The following is a 22046-nucleotide window of genomic DNA, read 5'->3' on the forward strand; positions in this document are numbered from 1 at the left end:
GCATGTGTTTTGCCCTCTGTACAGGGTCGTCAACTTGTACGAACACGCGAGTGCGTGGCCCCACTCTGGAGGGCCACTGCGCACGACACGGCCGCGAGTCGAAGCGAAGTGGTAGATGACGTGAAGCACCACGTTCAGGTCCAACTTCTCCTGCGCTACTTGGCTGCGATGAGCGGCCGTGAAGGACGCAGTGGCCCTCCAGAGTGAGGCCACGCACTCGCGTGTTAAGGGTGGACGACCTTGTACATACGAAACCACTGCTCGCTTCAACTAACGAATGCCTCGGGGACTGCAAAACCACCGTGCCTGGATCGTATTTATGACCCTGGTCCCACGTTGTAATGAATGTCGCAAATCAGGTTGAATCACACATATGCCTACTCGCACAACCCATAAATTACGCGAAATGAAAGCGTATTTATGTCGATTAATTATACCAAGATTTTCCGGAGAAAGCTGGAGCGTCTTCCAAGGCCAGTGTGCACAAGCGCGAGCACCCAAACAACGCAAGCACACAAGAGTCCTTTCACAACGAATCAAGCGATCAGAACGCGCCACGCAAAAGCCAAGGTCACATATACACGGTGAGAATGATGCAAAACGCCTGCATGACTTTACCACACCGCCTAAAATCCAAGCGCAACCCCGAAATCACACGTCCACGCGTTGACAGAGGCGGATCAAACAAGCAAACGATGCAAAAACGGCGGCTCAAATCCCGTCCGCCAACAATAAAGGAAGCCAAGGCAATCCATGGGTGAAAATAACGCTTTGGGCCGGCTTTTCGTTATTTCCACCGGGTCGCAATAACGCTTTGGCTTGGATTTCCGTTATTCTCACCCGGTCGCAATAACGCCGGCCCGAAAATTCCTGTACCATGTTGGCATGGTCCCACCTTGAGTATTTAGTCGTTAGGAGCAACGCTCGCTTTTCTAGTCCGAGCAGATGTGTGCGCGCTACCTGCGGACGCCTACCGCGCTTTATGATACTCGATCTCCGACTCAAGGACGCTGAACCAGACGTTGTCTTCTAGAAGGAGAGAGATGCGTACTATGACCATGTTTGCACGAAGTGCCAGTACTGCTCCTAATTGTGTGTTCTGCCATGCAAAAGGAATTTTCGCACCCCAGAGTGAACAGCTCCCATAGAAATCGAAACTCCCACCAGAAGCCGAGGCAACATGCCAAAAAAAAAAAAAAAATCACCGAAGCCAATCCAGTCCAATCCCAGTCGCCAGCTGGCGTGGTTTTTTGTATTGCACTTTGTGTGGCCTTTTCGTGCTGTGGTTCTTCAAATGTGCTACAGAATTTGTGTGCACCGGACTTCGTATTGCGCCTTGCACCGCGCCCTGTCAAAGCTGGCACCAACATAGTAGGAAGAATGTGAGTAGAGTCCTTGAAATTATCTTTCAGAGCGTTGTGGTGGGGTGCGTGAAGTGCTGTAAATGCTGCTGAGTGTTGTTTGACAGCTTCTTCGGAGTGTAGTAGAAGTTAGAGTTCGGCGCAACGGCTTCCGCAAGTGCGCTGTTTTCACGTGACCGCTAGTCTTTCATTCAACCACGGAAACCATCGCTTCGCGCCCATAACTTCCTCTCTGCAGTGAAGAAGTTCTGATATAGAGTTGCATGTCTTTAATCTCGTGATATCGTTGTGCTCATTATTGCGACGAATTGGACCAACGCGCGGAAAGAACTGTGCATTGGAACGACGTATTCTTCTCAGTGGCAGTGGTTCCCAGCATTTAGTTTTTCGGGCTTGTGTGTGTGTGTGTGTGCGTGTGCGTGTGCGTGTGCGCGCGCGCAGGGTATAATTCCAAGCTCAACAAAACATGGTCTGCCGATTCCACGTTACAAATGCGCAGAGTACTCATAGCCGTTCAGTGCCTGGAAGTGGATTGACGATGTAGCTACAGCTCTTCGAGTTGCCTGGTTCGCTCATAGAGAGTATTAAGCATTTTGTGGGCACTGGCTTTGGTTCTGTGTTTTCTTTTTTGACATTTCAAGCATACTTCGAACTGGTGCAGTAATGAACCTCTACAAAGAAAAAAAAAATAGTAACGCACTTTAATACCCCTGTTACACGGGCGTTTTCAACGGCAGTTCAGTTGACCGTCAGTTGAACTGAACGGCAGTTAGCAGTGTTACACGGCAGCGCTAACTGCCGTTCAAATCTCAACGGCAGTTGAGTTCGACTGAGATCGGGGGTCCCAGTTGAACGGCCAACTGACAAGATGGCGTCCAACGGATAAAAAAGTTTCCCGTAGTGGATTGTCTTGGCTCAGTGTATTGCGGCAAACTAAGAAAACACTCCAAATAAAACTGGAGACGCAATAAACACCGGTAGACATAGCGCGTGCGTCGAGCAGTCGAAGTGAGAAAACAAAAAAAAACGACGACGACCAGCGAACCGACCCACATCGGATAGTCTTGGCTACGAACCGACATCGTCACGCAAATTTTTGCCCAAAAGCAAAAAAAAAGGCACAAAATTTGTCGCTATAGGAAAAAATATGTACAAGACGATCATTTACTACACACAAAAAAATGTATACGCTGTTTTTCTTTACTTTCATTTCGCTCTAGAGGCGACGTCACGTGGTTACTGTGCTAACTGAACTGAACACGAAGTGCTCGTGTAACAGCAAGCGAATCCAGTTGAAATCAACGACAGTTGAAATACTCAACTGAGGGTTAACTGAACTGCCGTTGAAACCGCCCGTGTCGTGTCGCCCGTGAGCATGTCGGTGCACTGCTCTGGGAATGCTTTCATTTTTGTAATTGCGCACTTTGGGCTGTACCATCGCAAACTGTGCGTAACATTTTCAACTCTGCTTTTAAATATTTTTATTTTGAAAGACTTTATGCGTGCAATGGTGACACATGCAGTTTCGCCAGAGTTGTTCAATGAGAGAACTACTGAGACTTGGATTTCGCAGAGATGTGTAGTTGGAGCTTCCACTTGAATTGTAGTGTCCTGCTGTAAAAAGCTTACTGTTTTACGTATTGTTTTGTTGTGTCTGTGGTTTTGGCACCGATTCATTTGCCTGGCTATAATCTCATTGCTTTTCTGCAGCAAACGGAACATAGCTTTATTGACCTCGCTACCAGAGTGCGAGAGATCGTGTGTTTTTAATGTGTCTGTAACTGAATGAAGTCATTTAAATGGATACAAAGGATTATACGGCCTGGCAGTTTGAAATAGTTGTGGCATTGCTAGTACACATGCTATCTTTCTACAACTGTTTCAGCAGTGTGAACCCAGCGTCAGTGGAGCAGGAAGGTGAAAAGTTTTCTAAATGCAGCGGGATCAGAATCGATGAAGCACTCTCCTGCTTAACAAAGGGGGGGTAGTCGGCATCACCATCTTGTCAGATGCTTAGTGAGTGCAATTACTGTGTTTGAAGCACCGGTCCGAGAAACCCAGATGTAGACGCTCTGTGCTGCCTGTCAGCTACTCAGGTTGAGTGACAGCTGTGCTCACAGTTTTCACTGCATTTAATTTTCTTGCTCTAATTAACCAGACACTTGTAAAACACAGAAAAATGTTGAATTTGGTTTGGTTTGTTTGGTTTATTGGGGTTTAACGTCCCAAAGCAACTGAGGCTATGAGAGATGCCGTAGTGAAGGGCTCCGGAAATTTCGACCACCTAGGTTTCTTTAATGTGCACTGACATCGCACAGCACACGGGCCTCTAGAATTTCGCCTTCAAGAAATTCAGCCGCCGCAGCCGGGATCGAACCCGCGTCTTTCGGGTCAGCAGCCGAGCGCCGTAACTGCTGAGCCACCGCGGCAGAATGTTAAATTTGTTCTTTAAAAGCTAGCGGTTGTGAATGTCACTGCATTATAGCGGCAGTAACTATTGTTATGCATTAGAATAATAGTGTCACAGGCAAATGTAATAGTTATTATTCATTGTCATAAAATATTCCAATATGGCAGGGGTAGCAGTCAGAGCTGGATGGTGTTTACAGTTCTTTTGTAAGGGTACATTGCATTTATTTTAAAATCATGTTTTCTGTGTTGTGTTCTTAGCAATCTTTCCAAAGCTAGATTACCAGAGTGCTGCTGCTTGTAGATACTGATCTGATTGCTGCTTCTGTTTGCATTATTGTGAAAGCAGTTCTGTGCTAGGTCTCACTGACCTTTCTTTTTCTTTGGCCTTTATGCAGCCATCTGGGTACTTCAGACTGGCAAGCCTGGGTGGTGCCTAGCTGATACCTCCTCATCTCTGCACAGACAGGAATGATGCACCTAATAATCTACCGGCCAGGTCACATCATTGGCTTACTGCCAGTCATTAGCCCAATTTATGAAAGAAATTACTGAGTTTTATGCAATTGAGTTATTGTACTGCTGGATATGTGCAATGAAGATCACAACCAATGAATAGCTCGAAGTGTAGGTATGAACTAACAACTGCCTCCTTTTGATCAATATTTGTTTTCTGAATTATGCGCTATATTAAAGGATATGAATTACGAACTAAGTATGCCCACATCAGCATGGTTAGAAAGGCAGAACTCGTATTAAGCATATGCGTATTTTAAATGTGTGCTTTGAGATGGTTTTTAATATCGCAGCACATTTATTGCCCTTATTTACTACAAAGTAATGAAACGCACTTGAAACAGACTGGCTTTCGAAATATTTGTTTTGTTTCTCCTCTAAACTGGATATTGCTTTTCTTCTAATTTTTCTGTTTGTTCACTTGATTACCATAGCATATCATACCTTCCTTGAGCAGTGAATTTGGCAGCCGGCGTATGATGATCTCTTAGGTTGTTGGAAGCAAGCTGTCCATTGTCAATGGAGGCAATACAGCTCGGGAAAGCATGTGGATAGGTATAATATTAGTTGCCTGTCGGCAGCAGCAGTTGAGTGAAGAAAGGGGGCTCTAAGAGATGATATAAACAGCTTATGTCGTCACCTAACAAGGACTCTCGAACAGCCGAATGTAAAGCGTCCTCTTCTGGCCGCCCTCTGTTCCCTATGGTTAGACGAAGTTATACATGTAAAGCAATGCAGGAAGAGACAAGTGATGGGTATGTAAGAAAAGAAACCAGCCCTTTTGTTGGCCACAGTCAGGTATTTGATGTACAGCTTTTTTGTGGTTAATGGTGGGTAGTGCAATCCAGGCTGAATTCAAATGCGAACCAAGGCACTCCCTTTTCGTATTCAGTAATATGCATGATGGTTAACTGGCTCATTATTGCTCAGTATCAGACATTAAGTACTCCTTGAAATTTGCATTGTCATGAAGTGATTTTTAGACATGTAAAGTAGAAATGATTATTGTACATTTTCTTTCGCTCATTCTAGTACTTTATGTCTTGCTTGAATTACCAATTTATTCCTGCTTAAAGGAGTAAACACAACTAACTTTTGAGTACCTGTTCCCTGCTTTGTGATGATGCGTAAGACATTATTATACATGGACAATCATGTGGTATGATCACTAAAGAATTTACAGTCGAATTTCCTTCTCGCCCTGTTTCCGTTTCAACAGCCGAGCGATGACTGTGACATCAATGTGTGCTTATAGGTCACGTGAGACATGAAGAAGCTGTGATATAATCGCTGCTTTGTCATTTTAATTCGCTACAATGCTGAAGCCAGCCAGCTTGTACAGCCTGTATGGCAACAAGTGTAGAAGCAGCGACTTGCTCTTTTTTCACGTGACCTATAAGCACTCTTTAATGTTATATCCATTGTTCGGCTGTTGAAACCAAAACAGCATGAGAGAAAAGTTCAACTATAAATTATTTATCTGGCATTGGTGAATACCACCCAGCGATTCATACATAGTAGTGTCTTCCACATCGCTGTAGAGAAGAAAACATGCCTCCAAAATTAAGCGTCTGTACTGTTTGAATAAGCAGCATTTTAATACTAAGCCTCCGCGGTGCCTCAGTGGTTATGGTGCTCGGCTGCTGACTCTGAAGACGCAGGTTCGATCCCGGCCGCGGCGGTCGAATTTCTATGGAGGCAAAATTCTAGAGGCCCGTGTACTGTGCGATGTCAGTGCACGTTAAAGAACCCCAGGTGGTCGAAATTTCCGGAGCCCTCCACTACGGCGTCTCTCATAGCCTTAGTAGCTTTGGGACGTTAAACCCCATAAACCAAACCAAACCATTTTAATACTGAACAGCAGAGCTAGCATATGCTCTTCAAAACAGTTTTAATTCTTCATCATGTTCACTTCTTTATTCTCACAATCCTTGAACAGCTATAAATGATATCCTTTCAGAATGCTTCATAAGGGTACAGAGTGCTTTCTTACTTTGAATTCTCACAAAATAAACATGGAGCTAGCCTTTTGCCGTGGTTCCGATTAGCACTTTGTACCTTATGTAGGTCATCAATGAGTAAAAATTAAGGCAGGCTCATACTAATAGGTATTCAAGGTGGAAGCCCAGGCAGTATTTGTTTTGAGTCGGTACTCTGCTGTTTTTTCATAAAAACATGCTCTCTTTCAGATGTGATCTTTGTTGCACATGTGGCACGGAAAATAATTTTGATCTAAAATTACTTGATTGTCTCAAAATAAAATGTGCTGGTACTGCTCATGTGCCATGCCTCCTCTCAATTTTCATCATAATTTCTGCAAATTACTTAGGCTCGCCAAGCCGCGGTGGCTCAGTGGTTACGGCGTTTGGCTGCTGACCCGAAAGACGCGGGTTCGATCCCGGCTGCGGCGGCCGAATTTCGATGAAGGCGAAACTCTAGAGGCCCGTGTGCTGTGTGATGTCAGTGCACATTAAAGAACCACAGGTGGTCGAAATTTCCGGAGCCCTTCACTACGGTGTCCCTCATAGCCTGAGTTGCTTCAGGACGTTAAACGCCAATAAACCGACTTAGGCTCGCCAAGAGCTGCACACATTCAATTCCATATGCTGCTGTAAAAGTGTAGTGACCAAATGCTTTACAGAATTCTTTAAAAAAAAAGCTTTAAAAGTTGCTGATGGAAATAAAGTTAGATGATTGCATGTGGTGTGCTATTGCTCTGTACGGTTTCTTGCATGCTTACAGGAATAGCAGTAGTTACATCGTGCACGTACGGGCTCTTTTCCTTCCCACCAGGAAATAGAGATCAATGTGTAATACCATTCCAGAGCAATGCAGTGAGCAAATGCCTTACGCAATTCTTTGCAGATTCAAAAGAAACACCCTGCAACAAAATGAGTGAAAAAGGATTCCTAAATAATTCCCGAAAAACTTTCTAGAGTCATTACAGTGTGTCTCTTGATAGCCACTCGCTGAGCTTCTATAGGCATGCGGTGGCCACTTAGTTATTTGAACTTTACTGAAATAATTACAGGTTTAAAAGCGTCACATTCAATGAAATGAATGCATTCAAATGGATTCCTCTAAAAATCCTTTAACTAGTTTCAAGAGAGTTGTTACGGTGTTTCTTTCAAAGAACGTTAGCCAAGTGGAAAATTAATTCTTAAAACTCTGGACAAAATTCTGTACAGATCTAAAACACAATACATTCTAATGAGTAAGTTTGACATATATTCTAAAAAATCGCAAAAGCACTTTTTGTAAGGGGGGACTCCGGGCGTTGTGCTTTTTATGTTCCGCGTTTGCTGCCGCTAACTTCTTGGTGGCAATTAGGAATGAACACGTCGAGGCAATGGCATGTTGTGTTCTCTGTTGAGACTATGCTGCTTTCTGTGGTGAGAAGGGGCAGCAGAGTAGCTTGGGATGTGAATGTGTGCAACACGTTCCCACAACGGTATATACACTTTCGGTGTGATTCGGCCTTGTGCTGGGATAGAGCGTTCAGAGTAAACGTGGTTTAATGGCATCCTAGTCGAAATCAAGAAGAAATGGGCTTGTGCAGGCAAGTAAAGCAGCCGGCGGGAGAAAGGTAGGCAGATGAGATTAAGAAGTTTCCAGGGATACGGTGGTCGCAGCTAGCAAAGGACAAGGTTAATTGGAGAGACATGGGAGAGGCCTTTGCCCTGCAGTGGGCGTAGTCAGGCTGATGATGACCTGCTGATGAGGTTGACAAAATTTTTGCGTGATCCTGTTGGTTGCCTGTCTTAATACTTTGAGTTTGTCTGTGCTAATGCTGAAGCCAAAATGGCAACCCTTCAGAGAAAGTTGACAAAGCGGAGGTGATGGAGGTGAATCAGTCTAGATCGTGCACGTGGGCATGTACTGTGACAACGCGAATGTAATAGTGGATACTCGCGAAAAGGCCGTGTGCTGCGTAGCCTTTTTTTGTTGTTTATGTATCCATCACAGCTATCAGACACCATAAACTCGTTCCCATTCCAGGGCCACAGAAGCGCTCACTTACGCAGGCATTCTGCTAAGAAGCCAGCTAGTAAATGTGTTCACGTGCAACTCAAACGACATACATCGAAGCATGCTGACAGAAGCTTAGAGAAGCAGAAGTCAATTGTCTTTATTGTGGGCCTGCGAAGGCATACTCTGTCATTTTACTTTTCTGATACTCTGTCATTTTACTATTATGAAACTTCACATTTTTGGTGATGGAATTAAAGTCATTCTTTATTCAGAGATACCCCACTTTTCCCAAGGGTCTCTAAGCAGGGGGAGGGGGGGTGCAACTTGGAAAAAAGATCTTGATTATTACAGCACATTTGGTTACAAGACAGTCCGGTGCACTCCGTTAGGGTTTGTGCAAAAATGAATTAATGTAAATGTTCATTCACCGAACCGAATTTTTTTCACCGATTTCACATAGAAACCCCTTCATGGAACTGCTGGACGTGTAAAGCATTTTTCATTTTTATTGGCCATGAAAGCAGACAGGTTATATACACCTTGACTTTTTGCCAAGGCTTTCTTCACCCATAAGTTTATTTTTATTCTATTTCTGCAAACCGTAGTGCTCCTTCATTTGCAGCTAACAATTTTCAATGTTCTGATCGTGATTTTTTTTAAGCGCACAGGGTAAGCCTTATACTTCCCATGCATTTTAGGCCATGTTGAGGTCTTTTTCAAAGGTAACCAGGCTGCATGGTTTGCTTCTAGCTTGTACAGTGGAGCCCTTACAGCTTTCCTGAAGTTGGAATGGCCGTTAAAGGGCCACGGACCACCCCAGCTCAGCAGACACTCTCTACCTCTCTTTCAGCGAGCCTCCTCTCCTTCCATTCCCTCCTCGAAATTCTTCTCTCCCGCTCCTCGTCGAGTAGGCTCGGCAAGGCAAAATCACCCCTTCCTTCTCCGACGTAAGCCGGAGGCGTGGTGTCTGTGGAGTGCGTCACGGGGCTACGTCATGGCCCCGCCTTCAATAGAATTCTTTTCTTGGTTTTTGCTGCTGGGGCTGAAACAGCGTCGTCGCATTTTCTCCGCACACTGAACGATCGAGAGGCGCGATCGGCTCGACCACCTAGACTTGTTAGCGAGCGCACCCTTTCATACATCTGTTTGTCATTCCCAGTTAGCGAGCCACCTTTTCATTTTTTTTTTTAGGCCTCCCCACCGTTTCACGAGCGGATGGGCGGAAGTCGTTTCTGTTCGAAACACACGGCGAAGTGCGGACCCGGCAACCGCCCGTTTGCTTTTCTTCATGTGTGTTTGTGTTCTGTGTGTTTGTGTCTTTTCTCCGCTCCGAAGCCCATGTCGTTCATTGGAGTCAGGGCGTACGCAAGATGCATGGAGGATAAGCGGTGTCTATGCGGAGCGCTCAAGTGGACGAGCGAGGGAAAGGCTCTGCTGCACTACTAATTAAAACCTTGTTTTGGGGGGCTCGCATAGAAGAAAAGAAACTGAGAAGGGAGCGCGCACGCAGAGCTTCTCGTGACGTGATCACGGCGGGGGGGGGGAGGGGGGGCGAACCAACTCCCTCAGTTTTACTATTTTTTACTTTTTATGGCAAGGGTTCAAGGCTGTCGCCGCACGCTCCCTCCGCAGTTTTTTTTTTTTTTTCCTTCATGCGGGTTTGGAGGCATGAGCCAGAACAGAAGGCGCTGCGGAAAGCCTTGTGCAGACGACGCGACGCCAAGGCTACGCCCAACCTTCTCCCGTCAGTCAGAACGATGCACTAATGGAGTGCCTTTAGCGAAAGTAGCCACCCTTGACGTCAGCGGGGTGCAGAGTAGTGGGCGGGGCCCGTTTTTGAAGGAAGGAAAGAACGAACGGGCTTTGATTTGAATTTTCGCAGCTTTTCGGGGCGCGCATGGCTCTAGTATTTTGCAGAGGTTATCTTCGATGCCTCATCTATGCAGTGGGCTTGTTTTTCAAAAATGTCCGGACCCTGGTCAGTGGCCCTTTAAAGGTAAGGCCTGGGGGCCTTCTTACCTTCTAATAACTTTTGATCTTTAGGAAAGGCACAAGGGCTGCACTGTGCAAGCTTGAAGCAAACCATGCAGCCTGGTTACTTTTGACAAAGACGGTACATGTTTCTCACGAACTAATAGGAGTACCCTAGTAATATATATATTATTTTGTTCCAAATTTCATGCACTGTTTACTGAACTATATAGAATAATTGAAATGTGTTCAAAATTTGATTTTTAATGAAATTTCTACCTGTAGTACATAAATTTTGGCTTTCTTTGCTCAGTTGAAAAATCAAAACGGAAAAATTGCTGAGTGAAATTGCTTAATTTTAGTTCAGTAGTTTCGAACACTTATGTAGATGGTTGCAAAAGAAAATCTGCTGTCAATCTTGGAAGACATTGGAAATAACGGTACCTTTGTAAGAAATAATATTTTGAGATAATTGAGCCTAAAGTGAAAAAAGATGTGAAAAAGAAATTTTTACTCACACAAACACATTCATAGTCATTGATTTAATAGCCCCCTGCTTTGTAGTCCCTGTCGCAGTCATTTTTTCGCTTTTGGGCTTGTCGTTTTGCTTGCTGGGCCTCTTTTGTGAGCTGTCTTGTTGCTCGGTCTGCTAAGTACATACGCTTGTGGTCAGCTTTCCTCAGCCACTTGATGGTGTTGCGCCCTGGGTTCAATGCACACGCCTTCAAAACGTTGGCCCGTGTGATGCTACCATCATTAAATGGAAGACCAACGTCCAGTGCTGCCATCCTTAGGGTCTGAAGCCTAACAAACACACGTGCTTTGTCACAATTTTGATGAACTCAACACTGCCACCGCACTGTCTGCACACAAAACTCTGTGTAATTGCGGCACAAATGCCATCCATGTCCATTAAGGGATATTCACTGCCGCTCTGTAGCACATCCTCTTCCTGGAAGCACACAGAAATTCTTGGAAGCTTCAATGCCGAGGAGCTGGTGCGTTCAGCGTCTCATTAGGTCGCAGACTTCCTTTTGCTTTTTCACGATGAGTGTTACGGTTGCCGAGAAATTCACGCCTGACGATGGCCTTCTCTGCCCTGGGCATCTCAACTTATCAACAACCAACACCGGCACAAAGTACAATACTCATCGGAAGGGAAAGCACTCGGACGCAGCTGCATGAAGGTCGCAGAAACATGGAAAAAATGTGCGCAGCGTCTCAAGATTGTCTTGTCTAAAGGATGGATGGATGGATGATAATGGCTTTACCCTGCGTATCGGGCGGTAGCTTGTGCCACCTAGCCTGTATTTCCCCCATTGTTAATGGATTTTTCTTTTCCCTTTCTTTCAATTTCGCTCTTACAATGTTTAGTTTGGTTATCTTTTTCCCCTCCAAATTCACCCCTCCCTTGATTTCCTCCACCAATCTTCCAAACTCCCCTTCATCAGTGTCACGCCTTTCCCATCCACTCGCCCCTCCTCCCCAGCAAATCCCAGCACTATCTCTAGGTCTGTTGTCGTCTCCTCTGGGACGGCTGGGCGGAGTTCTGCACACTTCAAAACCAATTGCTCTATGGTCTCCGTTTCCGGTTTACAAGCAGAGCACAAAATATCCACTTCAAATTTGAACCTATAAGTTTTTGTTCTCAGAGTCTCTGTCCTAGCCGCAAAAAGCAGTGAACTGCCCCGCGAATTATCAAATACCTGTTCTCTTTTGATGTCCTGTTTTCGTGTCCTATATATATCTAGCGCCAACCTTTACTGCATTCCTTCTTTCCCCATCTTTCTTTCTGTCTCCTTTCCCTCCATTTTCATGTTAGTGTTTTGTTGCGTCCTATCCCTTACCTGCAAATACTTCGTTCTTAGCTTTCGGGTTCTATTTGTCCATTTTGTGTTAATACTTTTCATGTACAGATACTTGTACACCTTTCTTGCCCACCTTGTTTCCTCCATTTGGGTTAGTCTCTGATGGTATTTCAGTTTGCTGATTGCTTCCCAAACCTCGAACGACGCCCAACCCATATCTCCCTGGACTCCCTCATTCGGAGTGTTCCCATGGGCTCCCAAGGCTAGCCTTCCTACACTTCTTTGTCTGACCTCTAGACTTGACTATTTCTGATTTCATCACAGGACTGCATTTCCAAATGTGAGGCCCGGTACCATGATTCCCTTCCATACCCCTCTAACCACCTCATACCTGTTATAGTTCCATAGTACTCTATGTTTCATAATGTCTGAATTCCTTTACCTTCATCCTTCAGAAGCCTCTCATGCTTTTCCAGATATTTCTTTCCTTCACTTAGCTATACACCTAGATACTTATAAGTTCTCATATGGTCTATCATAGTGTCCTGTATTTCTAGTGGGTCTTCTCTCTCATCATTATATACCATTATCCCTGACTTCTCTCTACTGAACTGGAGTCCTAGCTTGTTGCCCTCCTCACCACAGATCTTAACTAGCTCCTGCGGCCTATCTCGCTTGTCTGCTAGTAGTACAATGCCATCTGCATACAATAGTCCAGCCAGCACTTGGTTTACCTTCTGACCTTCCTGCATATAACTCACGCCAACTCCTACCCTACTCTCTTCCAACTTCTTTTCCATTTGACTCACGTATACCATGAAAAGTAGGGGTGATAGTGGGCAGCCTTGTCTTAGCCCTCTTTTAATTTTAGCTGGTTTTGTAGTTTCTCCCTCCCAGGTTACTACCACCTCATTGTCTGAATATACACGTTGTAGATAGTCAACCAGATTTCTATTGGCACCATATCTCTTCAATTGGTCCCAAAGTTTTTCCTGATTCACATTATCATATGCCCCTTAATGTCTAAAAATGCCATCCATAGAGGCCTCCGACTTGCCTCAGCTATCTCTATACACTGCGTTATGACAAATAGATTGTCCTCCAACCGTCTGTCCTTTCAGAAACCATTCTGCAGCTCTCCCAAGATCTCCTCACGCTCTGCCCATTCTTCCGTTCTCATTTTCACCGTCTTCATTGCTAGCCTGTATACAACTGATGTGACTGTAATTGGTCGGTAGGATTTGATGTTGTCCCTGTTTCCCTTGCCTTTGTATATTAGTCTCATCCTGCTCACTTTCCAGTCTTTTGGAACGTCTCCTCCCCCTACTACTTTTTCAATGATCTGTCGTAATTTCAATTTGCTTTTTTCGCCTAGTATGGTAATTAATCTCATAGGTATGCCATCTGGTCCTGTCGCTGTTCCAATGGGAGCCTTGCCTTCTATTCTGTCCCAGTCCCCTGCTATCCTCTCCCTAAGCTCTTCCTCGCCTGTCCCATTGCTATCCCTGCTCTCCTCTAGTCCGTCCACCACAGGCTCTGCAAATGCTGCTTCGATTGTTTGTCTGATAAATTCTCTTGCTTCCTCTCCCTCTATCCTTTTTCCATACTGTGTGGTCAGTGTGTGTTGGATGCTCTCTGTCCTCTTCCCTTGTAGCCTTATGTGCTCCCAAAACCTCTTTGCAGCATTCCTATCTTTCTTATTTACTTTCATCATCCACTGGACTCCTGCCTTCACTATTTTGACTTGGACTAATGCCACTGCCTCCCTTTTGCTCTCAAGGTATTCATTCCATTTTGCATCCACTTTGCCTGGTGGGGCCTCCTTTTCTTTGCAAATCTGTGTTCCCTAGATGCCTCTTGTTTTCACGCTATGGCTGCCTTCACTTCCCTGTCCCACTGGCTTTTTGGTGTGTCTTCCCTTTTTTCTTCCCTTTTTGCTTTGGGCCTTCTCTAACTCCCTTTGAAAAACCCCCACTAGGGCATCATATGTCCAGTCCCTATCCGACTGCTTGGATACTGTCTTCAATGTGTCCCGACACTTCCTGCAGTTGTGTATCAGTGAGGTTATGTTTGCTTTCCCTCCCTTGAGTTCCTACTGCTGGTATTGCCCTACCAAATGTAATTTTGATTCTTCTGTGGTCACTTCCCAGGCTTTTCATACCTTCTTCGTCAATTTTCATGTCCCTTAACCTGTTGTACAGTTTGTGTGACATTAGGCAATAGTCAATAGGTGAGTGCGAGTTATTTCTTACCCATGTTACTTTCCCTTCGCATTTTATTTCTGTATTAACTATTACTAGATCATGGACCTTGCAGAATTTTCCTAGCATCTTCCCCATTGCATCTGTAGCTCCGTCAAAGTATTCCAAGTGAGCATTCATATCTCCCAAAATGATTATTTCCCGATGCGAGCCTAAGTGCCTGATATCTTTAGACATACACTGGAAATGCCCTTTATTCTCCTCACTCAACTCACTCCCTGTTTTCAGGTATATAAACCCTATTATTGTTCTTAGACTCCCCACTATGCACTGGAGCCATAGATGCTCTCTGCAGGTCTCTCTTACCCTTTCCCAATCTTGCCCCTTTACTAATGCGCCCAGGCCTCTACCTTCACGGTCTTTCTCTTTTCTGTTACACCCTATCTAAGTGTAACCTGCAATGTGTGGCGGTTTTTCCATGTCTCTGGTGAGTTTCCGCAACCCCATATACCCCAATGTTTTCAGATTTTAGTTTTTCTTCGATTTCATCCAATTTAATTCGACTTCTTCCCCCCTTGTACGTTAATGAACCCAACACTGAGATGTTGCTTCCTTTTCGTTCGCTGTGCCCTTGTCCTGCCCCTCCTCCTTTCACCTTTGCTGTCTACTCCTTGGCCTGCAGGAGTATCCTGTGTGCCTGTAAAAAATCCAGTGCCCTATGGCCCATCCTCTTCCCAACCTGCCATCCCGCTGGCTCTTTGTAATGGATGCCATCTGGGCAGAATGGGGGAGAGTTCCTGTCTCCGTAAATCACCCTCTTGACATTTATCACATCGCACCTGAGGGACTTTCCCATCTCTCTGATTACTGAGTTGGCCCTCATGACCTGGTCCTCAATGTATGGGCCCTGTCCCCTGATCTCCGGGACTGTGCACAGAACATTGTGCACTGCCTCGGAGGTTGCCCTGAGTTTTCCACTCCTGTCTGTATTTGTTTTAAGAAGGTTTCAAATTGGGCTACTTGGTAGTTAACATGGTCACACATATTTGCGCTTTTGAAAAGACGGGACAAAACAGGGACGACACACGAGAGTTTGTGTTGCGCACGAGTGTTTGTGTCCCGTCTTTTCATTGCGCCCGAGGGTTTGTGTCGTCCCTGTTTTGTCCCGTCTTTTCAAAAGTGCAATTATGTTTGACCATGTATTTGTTTTTCCCAGGTGCTTCCCTCTATCCTGCAATACATCACTGAGCCCTGCGTGGAGTACCACGAGGTTCTCACCTTCCATGTTTTCCCAAAGCTTAGCCTTGGCCCGTACTGCCATCTCTCTTAAAACACCCACTCGAAATGTTCTCGGCCTGCACTTGCTCATTGTACTTTACCGTTTTTAGCAGTGCTCGTTTCACTGTGTGTATATTTGAGCTTCTTACTACCCAAACCTTCCTACTACTGCCTGGCTTTGCTTGGTCTACACCCTGCTCCTGTTGCATATCTGGTCATGACCCCTGGGTTTGAGTTTAAGTTGAGTTTATTGACGTTTTTAGTTCTGAGTACAGAAAACTAAGGGCCGGGAACAAAAGGTATAAACCGGTACCTGGCTGGGTCCCCTGACCCCATAACAAAGTTCATAGTGATGCACTCCGAATAACCAAACCATAAACTAAGGAAGAAACACATACAAAGCACTTAGAATGAAAACAATTCAACATGATGTTTGAACTTGTGCACAACACTCGTGCGAATATTTAAACACAATAAAATCTGTTTCAGCAAAACCCTGTGCAAAATCCATCAGGAGAGACACTTATAATCAATAGTGCACAACAAATAAGTATGACGAACATATATCAAATATAGTCCATTCCACTCAAAAACAATCATTACAGAAAAGTCACTCCCCCTCTATTACCACGGTACTTCTGTTCTTCTCTGCCTTTTCCGGCTGCTCGCCTCTCTTCGGCGCGCTCCACACTGTTGCGTCTGCCCCCCAGTCTGTTATGCCGGCTGGCCGTCCTGCCTTCCCCTGCTCTGCCTCCAATCTTTCTGCCTGTCGTTCTCAGCTCCTCAATCTACCTTTCCAATTGGGCTCTTTCCTCGCTCAATCCTCGCTTGAGGGACTCTACCCTGCTGCTCCACTCCCTCTCGATTCTAGTCTCGGATTCTGCACACCTCTCCTTTTCCTCCCTCAATTCCAAACTTATCCTCTCCATTTCACTCGCCAGTTGTTTTTGCAACTTCGCGACTGTTTCACACAAGTTGCACACAAAGCTTGTCCCCTCCGCCTCCATCACACTTTCGAACCCCGTCTCGTCCATGAAGCACCATCTTTTGCATGACTTGCATTGGACGAGGTCTTCTCCTTCCTCCTTGGCTTTTTTTGCCGGACGCCCGATGTTTCTCCTGAGTGAAGGGCCCTGCTCCGCCAATATATGCTGTCTACATGCCCGAGATGAAAAACACCCACAAAAGAGAAGACACACCCGTCAGAACAGTATCCTGCACGTCCAAGACCAAATTACACAAAAAAGGGAAGGAGAGAGAAAAAAAAAAGGAAAAACTTCTTAAATAAAGGCCTAGCACAAGGTTCACGGCTAACCCTTCATGGGTCCAGTGCTAACCTACTTCCCCTTCGCTAACTTCAACTCACTGAAACCTACTTCCTAATCTACTTTCCTAGTCCTACCACCTGTTTAAATGTGCCGCCGCTTCCTAGTCCATAATCAACCCCCCAAAAAAACAAAAACAAAACATAGATGGTACTTAGCTACGAATGGATCGATGCTGCGACGGCTCCCCGGTTTTTTTATATGTAGCTTATTTCAGAAAAGCTTTGAAATCAGGTGGTGGACTTTTTGGTAGCAAAAATTGACGATAAACGTGGAGGGTATCCGGAAAAGGGGCATGGGCGCTCACTACATGGTTTCGGGAAAAGCATTTTGCAGCCTAAAATATGGCTTTCTGCGGAAAGTGCGATCGTGTAATATGTGTAGAAAGAATTGAACTTCTTAAAGTGCAAAAGAAAAAAAAACGTTTTTGGATGACAGGCCTTTTCAGCTGCACTGTTAAGGGCACAGGCTAAGGTAAAGTTAGAAAAAAAAAAAGTTTTTTTTTCTAATTTTACCTTACCCTGTGCCCTTAACAGTACAGCTGAAAAGGCCTGTCATCCATGCCCGACTCCTTTGTTGGAAGAAGCTAAAGAGCATATGCAGAAGACTGCAAGACATCCTGAGGCATGTGTATGAAATATATAGCACGCAGAAAGTGGCACGAGACAAATTGAACATGTGACACGCAACGTTCTCTAGAGTTCACTAAGCACTTTCATCTGGGCGAGTTTGTTCATAACAGCAACTAAAGGAATAAACCTGCGCAAAGGGATTGAAGAAGAAAATGAAAGAGACCTGAGGACAGGACAAACTGCTCTGTCCTGTCCTCACGTCTCTTTCGTTTTCTTCTTCACTCCCTTTGCGCAGGTTTATTCCTTTAGTTGCTATTCCCTGGAGTGGCTCAGCTACTAAAAGGGCTCCTTCACTGCATGTGCTGCTTATTCATGTGTAGTCTGTGCATATGTTCTTCATGTGAAATTCACATCAAACATCTATTCCTTATTCAAATCCAAAGAAATGAACGTATCTGCACCCTAGCTGTGGCTGCTTGAACCACGAAACATAACACTGTATCTGTTTCCTGCAAAAATGGCAAAGAATGGAGCTGAGGACTAGTGACGTGCAAGACAGGTATCACTTCAGTTTTCTTTCATGTGGTGATCTCCTGATGGTGTCGGCCATTTCTCATCGAAGTGCTGTGGGGTCGAGAGATAGTTTACAGAGCATGTGTTCAATGAAGCCGCAAAATTTCTTTAAAAGTTCTAAGTACTACTTGAACAGCACCATATAATGGAGGCCACTCACCTTTTGCAGTTAATATTTTTGCTGTATTAGTGTGCATTTTAAGGCCACTGCTTTTCAGGCATTGAAAAACTTGATTGACGAAATGTACACGGTACAAGTCGTGTCACACTTCCTTCACAAAGTAAGGTGTTTGGCATTCCTAATTGCCACTGGCTTTCACACAGGTACTTCATAAATTGATAATTTGGTAGTCACCATCCTGCAGCATAGTATAGTTTGCATCTACATTGGTAAATAATACATAAATTAAACCTGTACAGCATAAATTAAACCTGTACAGAGTTAAACCTGTACAGCATGCTGTGAAATACCACCAGGATGAATGCCAATTTATCAGTTAAACATTTTCTGGAACCTCATGTCCACACGTTATATCTGGTAGGCTGTAGTTTGTCTTCATAACTTCAGAATGACTTATGCTGTCAAGAAGACTTCATGCGGCTGTATGAAAGCTGATATCACTTTAAAGCCCCTTAAATTTCTTATTTCATTTAGATAGTTAGCTTATTGCTTTCAGTCTGGTTGCTGTTTGTATTCTGTAGCTCTCCAAGGATTCACATCAGCAATATTTTTGTATTGGTGCTCTGTAATTCGTTCAACTGAGGTTTCACTGTGCTCCGATGTTCACCAGTATTTTGTAGATACTGCCGGTGGAGATTGGTATGGATTTTCTACACTGGGCTCAAAGAAATGTGATAATGTGATAATTGCTGTGAAGTAGTGGTTGGAATGATTGAGATAGGCAAGTGCCATAAGACAGTGTAATTTTTTCAACAATAAATACCACATTGCGCTTAGCATAAAACTAGTCTCATTTATTTATTTATCTACTCTGCTGTTTGATGCAAATGATATCGCTGACACTTAGCTGTGCTGTTCCCTCCCTGCTGAAAGTAGGGGAGGACGTTGATGTCTTTGGCACAGCCGTGTGAAGTGAAAACTGGTGTGTCATTCTGTGGTTTATAATAAAAATGGTCCATGCATGGTGTCTCTGTGAATATGCTTAGCAATGAAAGAAACAAAATTCCTTCACAGTGCAAGCTCATTATAATCATACTGTGGTCGAGGCAGCAGAACACTGCTGTAAAATTGAAAATTCAAAAATATAATCTCGTGTATGTCAAATCAAAGTGAATGCATAAGGCAAGAAGTGCAGCTCCAGTGGCAGATCAGGCTATGTAGGTATATAGCAGCCAATAGCTCTGTTAATAACCTTGTCGGTGTGTGCGGTTAAGTTTTGCATTTGATGCAAGCTACTGTAGAGCAAGCCATAACACATGCTTGTGAGTAACACCACATGGCTCTTATGTCTTGTTTTTCCTTGATGGTACCATTTTATTAGTCTGCATTACACGAGCATTGCCACACTTGCTGCTGGTGCCTGGTAATCCTTAGGGAAAAGTAAACTAAATAAGTGAGACTAGCGTAAGAAACAGTATGAAGTATGTCGGATGTAGATGCATCAGCATGTACAGTAGGTCCCTATAGCCTGTTTCACATGCCAGCGAAAATGCTAGCGAATCCTGTCGCCGCGGCGGAAAAACCTGTTTTGAGTCGTCGCTGCGATGAGCGGCGAGGTTTCAACAAGTTGGAAATTTTCGCTGCGACACGCCGCTCAATCGCTCAGTCGCCTGCATGTGAACCGGCCTTATCATGGGGACACAAACACCAGTGCCTTGTTACGTCAGTGTGCAAATCTACTGAAAGGAACTCCCGACAGCCTTCTCGGCTAACTCGCTGCTGAGCCTGTGCGGCTTATTATTCAGTGCTTGGTAGGTACAGCAAGTTTGGCTTGGTATGGATGTCAAAACTACTCTGCGTGTAGACGCACATCAAATCTGGAAGGAGCTCCTCCGTGCCAGCGTGACACCTTTTTGCGAGCGAGTAACGCATACCTTGGAGCGCGCATCTCTGCTTACCCGCTGCTGTGTGCGTGGACGTGGCTTCTACGCGTGCCGTGTCGGCCAGTCGTCGCTTTACTGATGTCCACACAAAACAAATACGAGGTTCATGCTTCAAGTGCAAAAATTTATAGTCCTGCGAGCGGCGCCGAACATGCGAACGGTCGCACAAGTGACGCTTGTCGCAGTAACGCGCGCGGTCCAATATTGAGCCTGGTGCCACTCGCCCGTTAAGAAGAGATGCGGCGAAATAAGCGGACAGTCATAGATTGCTCTCCTGCACGCATTTGGCGATAGCTGTAACTTATTTGCACGAGATCGAAGGGCGTGCTGATCCCAGCTGTTGCAGTTGTTTATGCGTGCCCACGTTGCGATAGCGAAGGCAAGTACCAGCATAACAGCTGCATAAGAGTTTCGCACGTTAGAAACCTTACGGAGGTGATATTAGGTAATAGGAATGATGGAATCGTACCACCAGAAGTGGCGAAATAGTGCTCTCGGTGTGACTTTTTCAATATCCGCGAAAAATCGCAATACGTCCAATCGTCCTGCGCCAATCGTTACAGCTCGAAGGACATTTATGAGACAATGTGTCACTCCGTCGACATGAATTGGTGGAGATTTGTTTTCCTGTTCACATTTTCCGTATTTTTTTTTTTGCGGCTCTATGAGCGTTATACAAACGTGATTCCGAGGGGCGTCTGCTACTGCACCTCCACTCTTCGTTTCTTGTCTGCGCCGCCAGGTGCCGCATGCATTTGTTAATTCGCGAATACGACACTAATGGTGTATTCGGCTGACGGCACTCGTGGAGTTTTCTACGCACTCGTGCGGTGCCCCACGTTCGGCTGGATGCCACTTGTGCAGTGCCGTACATTCGGGTGGGACGGGCACGACACGCGCCACCGTGGAGACCGACGGTGGAGCGCGGTGCAATCGCGTCGTGCAGCGCACGCTAGCAGACGACGCTGTTCACGCTCGTTGGTTGACGCAGCATCGACGAAGAGAAAAACGGACGAAGCATTACAAGTGGGCACATTTTAAAGAAATGTTGAATATTATAGCAGCTGCAATGCATTTATTCGCGCTGCAATCACGCAGCTACCGGCCGGCGAGCCATGTGCCTTCCGTTATGAGGAAATAAAAGGTCTGTCAATATTTTTAATCTTGTAAGTTCTGCCGTAGTTCTTGTAGAGTGGCTGAAGTTCTTGCAGCGAACGGCATGTGCTGTTCATCCGGCATGCCTGCACTTTATAACGTCGTAATTTTTGCCAACGTATGCACAGGTTATTGAAGAATTATTAAAGGTCTATAAAGGATATCATTAAAGCGACAATGTTGGGCGCTTAGGGGATTGAGAATCACCTGCTGATATTTTCGGAAGTCACTCTAGTTGAAGCTCTAAAGGCGTATGCATCGAAACCGGCAAGCATAACGCCTTAGTGTGGTGTCTTACAAACCTGCGCCCCCATAATTAACCACAGTATCTCACGAGCAGGCTCGTGGGTCCCGCGTTTCATTCTATCAACGCCTGCGGTACTGCAGTGTTCTGAAGAGGCTGTTGCTAATTGTACAAATGGTTGACTGTGCTCGTTGGCGTCGGCCGCTCGTAGGAATAGCCTCTGAGATTATCGAGGGTCTCGGAGGCCTCGGTGAACAGACAGCAGAAAGAGCAACGGCACTCTGCGAGTGTTTCGCACGTTCGGCTGATGTGCAGGGAGACGTGCCACTCGTGTAGTATTTGACGTCACTTCCTGCGCACCGGCACGGAGGCAGTGCGTGTCAGCCGAAGACACCATAACATTCTGGAATCCTTGCTACATTCAAAAGAAATGAAAAGAAGCAGTGAATGAAAATAAAACTATTATACATGCAGAGTGATGATTAAAAGACTGTAATATGTGCTCATCTTGCAAGTGTAACAAATAAAAATTAGAAGCAGAGTAGCGCGTGGCCACTCGCCGCGAGCATCTCTTGCGCCACAGCGTGTCGCCGTTGC

At 45.2% G+C, this 22046-nt stretch overlaps 1 protein-coding gene across 3 annotated transcripts in view; it reads left to right on the top strand.

Annotated features, from left to right (window-relative positions):
- The first annotated feature begins 817 nt into the window (after positions 1 to 817).
- LOC149354213 (uncharacterized) overlaps positions 818 to 22046 on the top strand; it is an 83399-nt gene continuing 62170 nt past the window's right edge. The window contains exons 1-2 of one of the 3 annotated variants that reach the window (XM_089583176.1): positions 818 to 1382; positions 4169 to 4269. In XM_089583176.1, coding sequence (XP_089439302.1) covers positions 4242 to 4269 — 28 coding nt within the window. In that variant the 5' untranslated portion in view covers positions 818 to 1382; positions 4169 to 4241. The remainder of the gene's footprint in view (positions 1383 to 4168; positions 4270 to 22046) is intronic. The other 2 variants (XM_089583174.1, XM_089583173.1) reach the window with 2 other exon arrangements.

This window comes from Amblyomma mixtum, chromosome 3 (genome assembly GCF_055824585.1).
Source record: "Amblyomma mixtum isolate Tamu chromosome 3, ASM5582458v1, whole genome shotgun sequence".
Lineage (NCBI taxonomy): Eukaryota > Metazoa > Arthropoda > Arachnida > Ixodida > Ixodidae > Amblyomma > Amblyomma mixtum.